Here is a 9,676-nt window from a genome sequence, read left to right as displayed (position 1 = left end):
TCATACAGATCAACACTATTTCTTTTATTCTTACCATCACACAAATTCGCCTTTTCGCTTACCTTTTTCAATTTTTTCAGCCACCCTTCGCTCTTTCTATTTTCATTTAAAATATCTACCACTGCTTCTTCCCATCTCCTTTCATCCCTCCAGCCCACACAACTTGACCACGTACGTTCCCATGTTTCTTTTTTCCCTTCACATATCCTACACTTTTTATTTTCCTCTTTATTTCAGTACAAATTACCCTTCATATCATCCCCTAATCTAAATCTTTCTATCTTTTGCCACCTCTCCTCTTTCCAATCTCTTTTCAAATACCTTGGAACTCCTTCTTCTTTTATTTTCCCATATAATTTATTAAACCTTGTTTCTTCTATCTTTTTCCACCTTTCTTCTTTTTGTAAACTTTTTTTTCTTTCTACCATTTCTCCTCTCCTCATTTCCCCTTTCTCCCTTAATTCTTCTTTCTCTTCTACTTCCTATCCCAAACCTGCAAAATACTCGTTTTTTCCATTTCTCATTATGTAAAACTTTTAATTTCTTCTACTATTTTCCCTTTCCATTTCCATGTCATAATTTTTTTTTATTATATTTTATATTTTAATCAAATATTATAACAACTATTAAGCTAATTAAATAAAATATTGTTAAATTAACTAAGCATTTTAGTTGCATTATGTGATTTCTTCAAAATTTTTTATTATAATATTTAGATATAATAATAATTACTTACAACAACAATATTTTTTATTCAATTAACTAAAGCATTATTTTGTTATTTCTATTTGTATCATTTTCTTGATATTACTTTGGCATATGCCATTTTAACATATATAAAGTTAACAATTTTTTTTTCAGTGTAACCGAAACTAAAAAAAAGGAAATTGTTGTACTATATATGCAGAAACGCAATTAGATAATATAAATCTTAAACAAATACGCGAATAGATAATAGTTTAATTCTTAGACTAAGAGATGTACACAGTTAGCGGCTCAGCTGCTTGCGTGACCCATCAAGAGAGATAATGGGCAGTCTCTGGATGGTCAGCGTGCGCATCACTTACAGCCTACTGCATCTGATTATTAAATATGTAATTTTGTTCTTTGTTTTTCCTTTATTCTATTACAGTACACATGTCTAAAAAAGGAAGAACGTCGCGTTCAAATTAAAAAGTTAAAATTCTAAATAAAGGATTCCTTACTTAAAAACAAAGACCCTTTTCCTTTATTCAATCAACTAAAAGAATTAGAAAATCGACCTTCATACAAATTGTCTAAATTAGAAGTTCCGCATAATTTTTCAAATTATAAAACTATTAAAAAAGAAGACCCGCGTAGATTTATCTACAAACTCCGAGTAATATATGAAATTGACTCAAAGATTTTTCTTTTATCTAATTATTTGATTCTTTCTCCAACTCACTTGTAAAATTAATTCTTTAATATGTTCTTCACATCCCGAGTAAATAGTTTAAATGCTTTGACTCAAAATACGAAGAATATATCATATTTGAACGTAACAACAAAATTAAGAAATATATAAACAAACTCATATTATTATTATCACATTTTAATATTTCTTCTTAGAAAGTTTGGGATAGAAATGTAATTTACTTAAATACAATACGACAAATATTCAAACACATTCGGTTAAAAATGTTACTTGCAAATAAAAACTTCAATGTGACAAACTGTGCAAGAACTTGAATTGATAAGTATCATGTATTTACATAAACATAGTCGAGTTTCTTTTAAAAACAGAACGTGTATAATGACATTTCAGTACAGAACAATTTTATGCTTAAACTGCGTTCTAAAACTTTGATATTAGTGATTATAAAAACATGCAACTTTTTTTTCACGTTAATTGTAATATGCTACTATCGAATATATTTGTAATTGTGTTCATATTTCAAAATATTAATCTTCAAGTTGGAAAAGGTAAACATTTAGATTTTAAGTAAAATTAAGTCTTATTTTCGAAAAGTAGAATAACTATCGGCAAAAAATATATTACGACTATAAACTTAATAATTGCAAAGAAAATTAATAAAATATTTTAATTTTTTAGAATTTATTTTCTAATATTAAACAAAAAATAGATATAAGATTTGTTTCAAAATATTAATTTTTAAAAAATTATAATAAATTAAATGTATATTAGAATTATTCTATTTTTTTAAGAAAATTTTTTATTAAAATGTTTTTTCAATGTTAAGATTACAATTCTAAACTGTTTTAATTTTATTTAAAAATTATATAAACTGCAATACTCTTAAAGGTTAAAGGTGTTTAATTTTTTAAAGAATTTTTTAATAAGAATGATAAAACTTTGATTTCTAAAAGTATGTAATAAGTATTTGTACAATTGACGGTACGCGAAGCGTGAACACGCGCGACACACGTGCACGCCGATTTCACCCTGACTAGGGCGTCACGCAGTACGGGTTGTGGAAGGTTCTGTCGAAAAACGTAATGACAATAAAAAAAACCATTTTGACGCACACTATTAACACTGTCTTTATTTAAATGAATGAATATACGCGAGTAGAAACGGAATTAACAAAAGAAAAAAAAAAAAAGAAAGTATTCGAATCGGAAATCTTGCTTCACCCGTCGTTGCTGCAAAAAACGATCCGACGGAAATCTTGCGAAGCGTCCTGAGTGGAAGCCTCCGCGAACGGAGATCTTGCGCGCGACGTAATTTCGCGAGGCAGCCGGGCGACTGCGATCGCGATCCGTTCCGCCAGCGTAAAAAGGCACCGCAACACAATCGGTGCGACGATTAGAAAATAGTTTTAATAACGACGGCTTAAGCGGGCCTCGTTGGCAGACTCAATGCGCCGGAGACGCTACGATAAGAGTTCAGATAATTGTAGAAAATTGCCGAGATCATCGAGTAGATTTGAGCCGATTTCGATAACTGTTTCTGACCCGATATCTCGCGAGAGACTAACTTTGGCGGGCTAGTTCAGCCGGGCTCAGTCAGCCAAATCATGCTGGAATTTATTAGAAAAACTATAAAACGCTTATTTATTTCCCTCGCGATTGAGCAACAATCCTCACGCTTCAAATGTGTAATTCTTTTATGCTCGCGACGGAAACACCTAACGTGCTCGTGTCGGGCGACAGAGGAAAGTTCGGTCGCTCGAACGAGCTTACATACATGTGCGTGCGCGAACATATACAAAAGCTTTATAGTATTTTATATTCTTTAGAATAGTGTATTCTCATTTTTCAAAATTTCCAATTTTTTTATTTATTATTACTCTTTATTTTTTCAAAATTAAACAATTTTATAAGGACAAGAATTGAAAAGAAGCCCCAATATCGAACCTAGCCATGTATATAGTAGTAGCGGAAAATAAAAACACTTTTTTTATATAATTTAACTCTAATTTACACGATAAATTTAGAAAGCGATTGGTTCAGCCGTTGTTGAGATCTGAACATATATGGATTTCTCAATACAGCGTCTCGCGTAAAAAAGTCTCGGTAGTACTGTTGTAACCCGAACCTCATTACAACAATTAAAGTAGCACGGCATAAGATCTCGCAACACAATTCGACTAAAGCTGCATCAGCAACTTACATTTAACAAAAGATATAGAATAAATTATAATTAAAAAGAAAAGGCTGCAAGATTTTATTGCCGAAATCGTTGAGGTTGCATTGGCCCGGTAACCGTGTTACGGTTATGCAACCTGCTAACGAAAAAGATCTAGATATCATTTAAATACCCGCAGGCCACTGGCAGCGGGCAGTCACACTGAAATAAAGACGCGCGGAGACCGACGCGAACATCATGCTTGTAACGTAAACCCGGGCGCGTGCCGACGGCGATACCTTGCGAAGACGAAGACGCAATTAACTTAGTATAGTGCAGAGTGTGGTAGAGGTGAAAACATCGACCAAGTGTAAAAGAACCATTAAAACACTTTATTAATATTGAAGAATTATATATCTATTATTTTCGCTTTTTAACCCTTTCCGACGGTCCCGAAGGACGGACCCTGTGCACCGGCCCCGGTGCAACAGTAGTGCTGTGCCTATACTTGGCGCGAGATGCTACCGTACTTCTTGATTATGATTCTACGATTTATGTTTTAAGAAATCAAGATGATAACATCGTGCTATACATAGGTATCTTATTATAGATTGGTATTACGTTATTGCTTTCTAGTTGCGCTGATTCAGCTCAATAACTTAATGATATAATATGCATATTGTGCAAAATTTGTCATACAATAATATGAAAATAATATGAAAATGGATTAATTCTAAGGGTATAATACGAAAAATATTACACAAAATAAAAATGTGAGCATATATGTATTTATAAATGAAAGCTGTGATTGTTGATCTACTGTGTATATTTTCTTCATTACATTTCTATATTACATTGACGTATACATATTATCATGGAATATATTTTTCACAAAGATAATATTCATGGAAGAATTATGTTACGTAAAGCAAATTTTTACACGAAGAATAAGATATACAGCAATTTTGTCACAATCATTACATTTTTCTTTTGAATTTTAAAATTTAATTAGTGTTTCAAATTCTATCGGTTTATTCTGTATACAAGATGTCTGATTGAATAGTACTAAGCTCTTAGGGATAAATAAAGCTCTAGTACACAAGAAAAAAAGTCCAGTACTATTTTGTAAAATTGTTGACCATTATTGAGAAAAAAATTAATAGGTCTAGCGTAAGAACGACGTACAAAAATACTTTTGTAAAATGATAATAAACTTTACTATACAAAAAAAATAGTTATCAAATAATTGTAGCAACTTTAAGATATCCGTACAAAATTGTAAAAGGTAAAAAAAGAACTTGACGCTGAAGAACCAAATCTTTAAACCATTTTTCCTTTCTCTACTTCATTCTATATCCATTTCTATTTTTATTAAAAAATTTTTTTTTGTTCTTTTTTATATATAATTACAATTTGAAAGATTTGGTTTTGCAGCGTCAAGTTTTTCTTTTTTTATTGTTGAAATCAGAGGTTTATGGATCGATGGTTAGTAAAATAATGTTTGCACTTCAGAATTTATAGTTCACAAATCTATTTCTAATTATTAAATTGAATATATTTAATACACAACATTAGTACAAACCACACAAGCAAATATGATAATAAACGACAAGAACTTTAAGACAACAAGAGTTTTTGACAAAATAGCAGAGTCATAATTAAGACTTCTGCACCCAAACAAATCTTGTGAACGACTAATTTATTTCTTTGTAGTTTTTATTATTGGTACTTCATAGAGATTTCCTCTATGCCTTTGTCTTAATCATTTTTTATCTATTTGAACTATAAGCACGTAACATAAACTGTCTTCTCTGAACTGTTTATTCAAATATTTTGTTTCTTTTCTTGTATAAATTTACTCATGTTACTTATAATTCAACATTTTTATCTTTTATAATTCTGTACGGATTTCTTACAGTTGCCTCAATTATTTTATACCACTTTTCTTGAATAAAAAAGTTTATTATCTTTTTATAAAAGTAATTTTGTACAAATTTTTTACAGTTGGCGTATTTTATTTGATATCATTACTTTTGTAGAAAGTAACTATTTTTGTAAAGAAAACTTTTCCTTTAAACCGTTTTTAGAACGCCAACTTGTTCGGTGCGCGTACACTTGACGTCTTTTTTCTACTTTCTTTTTTACGAAAAGTATTTTTGTAATGTATCACTTATTATGTGGTTTTTAAAAAAACATTAAAATAATTTGTTTCCCGAATATTAAGTGTTACGTCCGAAACCTGAATGTCGGAAATATTTAAGAATGCTGGAATGTTATTGGGTAAGCAGAATAAATAATCATTTAATCGCTTGTATAAAAAAAAAAGACAGACCGTGCTGCTGCGATGGCTCGAAGAGTCACTCTGCCACCTTCCGGAAATCTGTGCGTTCGATGGCTCTTTTTTAATAAAAAAATTTAATCCTCTTTGTTGGGATGGGGCCGTGTCAAATCAGGCGAATAAATTTCTAGAGCCAATATTCAAATGTAAATTGTACTAATTTATTGCACTAAGTTTTGATTACATTGGCAATTTAAACATTTTAAAAACAATTAATATTTAATAATAGAAATACAAATGTTAATTGAATACAAATATGGACCAACCCAATTGTTGCGATTGAAATGTCCGAGATAGCGTCTATAGATGAGTACAACTCAGATGGAGACGATTCAATGGCGAGAGATGAAAGAGCATGGCGGAAAAGATAAAAAACTTACAAGAACAAGCTGAGTATTATGCGAGGACAGGCACACTGCCGCCTGGAAGAGGAAGAAGGTAGAGAAGAGGGGGAGGGGGTATTGGTATACGGCGACCGTGTATTGAAAAGTGGTAAAGAGAGTCGGGGACCATGAGTTCCAGTCAGAACCTTCAAGGCGGGAAAGATCAACTCGCCCACCAAAAGAGGCGCTTCGCAGCGCTAAGAGAAAGAAGCCAACTTTCCGAGTGATGGACTAGTTTACTCATGCAACTGCAAAGTAGAAATAATGAACCTAAAGATTGCAATAGGAAGAATTAAAAACATGTTGATTCAAATAAGTAATAAAAACAAAGATCTCGATTACTTCATAAAAACACGAATGACGGTATTCGAGAATAGATCAGTGGGAATACAAAGTTCCAGATCTGCCGCAGCAATACAAAGAACCTTGGAATTACGGGAAGAAACCTCAATCGCAATCCGTCAGACGGTGGGTCTCTCCGCTTTCTCAGCGTCTCCTCCGCAGATGGTCAACCTGCATGCTTACCCGCAGGAGTATATCGGGACCATACTAGGAGTTCGAAGAGGAATTGGGAAGCCAACCCAACCTTGATCGACTCAATCGTGACAACAATCCTGAACAACGATAATCCCGCTCCGCAGCTCAGCTGCCACAACACAAGGACCATGGGCTGCTAGCCGTAGAAAAATGCGAGGACAAGCACTTGACTCTTAAAAAACTATCTTATTTATTAAAAAAAAATTGAATGCAAATATTCTTACGCCGCTTATATGGAAGATTGTTATATATGTGCGTGAATAAATGGAAATAAGAATTACAGGTGGTGTATGCAAGTGTACATATGTTTTTAAATGAATATATGTGAAAAGTATACGAGAGTTTGCGTATGTATTGTTGTATGTAGATGGGTGTATATGTAAGCGAATGTGTGCGTGATGTGTGTCTCACGAGTGTCACAATTTTTCGGTAAGTGTAATTTTATAAGTGGTGATTTTGATACATGTGTGGATGGTAGTGTGGTTGTAAGTGTCTACAGGGCGGAGTTTGGTGAGAAAAATGAGAGGGTCGAAAAAAGAAAGGTAAGTTCTGGTTAAGAAAGCAAAGAAGATAATGTGTTTTGTTTCGGCTGATATAACCGAAATGATGTGAGCCTGGCCATTAATAATTTTTTTAGGCTGTTTGGGTAAACAATTGCATGCCCATTGCGAGTAAAGTTGTCGCGTTTCGTTAGATCTCACTTCTTGACAGGGGTAAGAAGGAATTAAATAGCGCGAGAATTGGGAATGCTGAAACTCGTTACTGCAGCAATACCCAACCCTTCTGGTATTATGACCAGAATAATAATTTTTGCCGGTTAAAGAATTTTAAGGTGGCTTAAAATATCGGGATGTATTTAAATTTTGTTTAGGGATAAGACCAGAAAAATTATTTTTTGAGTGAGGGATGGTTTATTGCTGCTTGGTTATAAAAATCAAAAAATCAATTTCGGGAAAATGGGAGTAGGCATCTGGTCTAGATCAAGAATAGGCGTGTGGAAGAAAGAGCTGATGATCGATGTCAAAGAGATAAAGTTTGAAGATCTATCTGCAGGTTGTCCTGCGGAAAGACGTAAATTACAACGGGAGACTCCTGGTAAAATGTCGGAAGTAGAATAAGTAAAGTGATGTGTAATCGATCACGAGGGTGTAAGATTACTGGTATTACAATTAATTGACAATCCAGTCTGCGATAGTCGCAAATTGTCGGAAGCTTGTGGCGCGTGAGGTTTATTGGGTTATGTACTATAAATTTTTTAGGAAAAAATCAGAGACAGCGCTTTTTTAACGTCAACTTTTAATGTTTACGGTACCGACCCACTTTGATTTCTAGATCGGCCGATCTCGTACGTGACTTATTATAGTTTGCGTGGGGTTTCTGGAATATTCCATAATGACGATTGCCTTGATTGTTGCTATGCTAGCATATCAGTTTAGAGATATTCTATAATATTTGTCTTGTGCTCTCTTAACTAGCTTGTTGTCTCTAGAGTGTTCCATAGAAGATCATATTTCTTAGTATTTTTTGTCTTGAGTAATAAAACCGAACGCCTTCTGTGGCGTAAGTGCTTCTGGTCATGAGAAAATTCAGAAAGAAACATTTTTTGATCGTTAAACGATCTGTCGTCGCTTGTCCGTTTTATTTAAGACTTTTTTGGTCACCCACGAGCGTGTCATGTAACCTGTTTACCGCGGTACATCTGTTTCCTTATGCATGAATTATTACACAGCCGGGGTGTAGGTTGTCCGAAATTAATATTTTCCACATAGTAAGAACGTCTCTGTCTTTCCGATTTTTAAACGGATAATAGTTTTTAAGGAGGAAGAGGCTTTCTCTTAGATTTTTTATATTTTTCTATTGCTTATTCTTTTTTCTAACTATCCCCTACGAAAACGAGGGTTTTTATCCTTCGGAGTAACAAGCTTTCGAATTTTTTTCAAGAAAATTATAATTTAATTTTGGGATAATTTTCGTTTTCTGTCTTGAGAAAGACAAGGCAGTTAAAATTGTCTTCCAAGTCCAAATTTTCCCCCGTCCTCTCGGTCCTTTCGGCGTTTCGCGCCTCACATACGCAATCCGCGGTAAGGCCTCACGCACACTACCCCACCTCACGCGCGGGAGCCGCCGTCGCCGCAGTGCGACAGGCCATTATTGCCGGTCACTGTACAATCGTCGCCCCTACAGCTCGGGCCAACGGGAGCGTTCGTCGGGGGAGCCGAGGTTGCTTGGGAAGCAGCGGTCGGGAGCACCCGGACGCGTCCGGGAGATTGCGGTGGCACCAAGTGCCCTTAACGTCAGCGACGGTCGGAAACACCCGACCGCAGCGGTGTCGACGGCTGATTGCCGTACGACAAATTTTGGACTTAGATGGGAGCGCCCATCCAGAAGATCTCTGTCGCCCGAAGTGTCTGGGTACGCCAGCGGTATCCGGTCGCGGTGATGACAGGGCCTCGGGAGCGCCCGAGGTTCCCAGGAATCTGAAGTTATGCTTTGCTTTGGGAGCGCCCAAGACAGCGGAGCTCTCACCGGGAACGCCCAGGTTCGACTCAAAAGCACACGAGTCGGAGAATATACGAGAGGCTTCGGAAGCGCCCAAAGCTTAAGGATCTAGAAGATGTGTTCGGGTCAAGGATCGGATCCGGATAAGGTGTTCGTTTAGCTGCGAGCTCGGCTTATATAGCCGCCGAGATGAGAGTAGGGGAGTTTCCACTTTCAACTCGGCGGCGCGCGCCATCGTCGGGCTGGTGGTCACCCGACAAATTATCCTGGGCGCGCCTGGAGCCGCTCGGACCGGTGTTTGCCCGAGGAACTTCTTGGGGACGGCCTTATGCCGTCCGGGGCCGGTCGTCGCCCTGTAGTGGCGAGGCT

At 35.7% G+C, this 9,676-nt stretch overlaps 1 protein-coding gene across 2 annotated transcripts in view; it reads left to right on the top strand.

Annotated features, from left to right (window-relative positions):
• The first annotated feature begins 1,761 nt into the window (after positions 1 to 1,761).
• Positions 1,762 to 9,676, top strand: part of LOC139112633 (uncharacterized) — a 154,041-nt gene continuing 146,126 nt past the window's right edge. The window contains exon 1 of one of the 2 annotated variants that reach the window (XM_070673713.1): positions 1,762 to 1,944. In XM_070673713.1, the coding sequence (XP_070529814.1) occupies positions 1,848 to 1,944 (97 nt within the window). In that variant the 5' untranslated portion in view covers positions 1,762 to 1,847. The remainder of the gene's footprint in view (positions 1,945 to 9,676) is intronic. The other variant, XM_070673712.1, reaches the window with a different exon arrangement.

Source organism: Cardiocondyla obscurior, unplaced genomic scaffold, assembly GCF_019399895.1.
Source record: "Cardiocondyla obscurior isolate alpha-2009 unplaced genomic scaffold, Cobs3.1 scaffold38_0_513239, whole genome shotgun sequence".
NCBI classification, from domain to species: domain Eukaryota; kingdom Metazoa; phylum Arthropoda; class Insecta; order Hymenoptera; family Formicidae; genus Cardiocondyla; species Cardiocondyla obscurior.
This window is presented reverse-complemented; position numbering and strand designations above follow the sequence as displayed.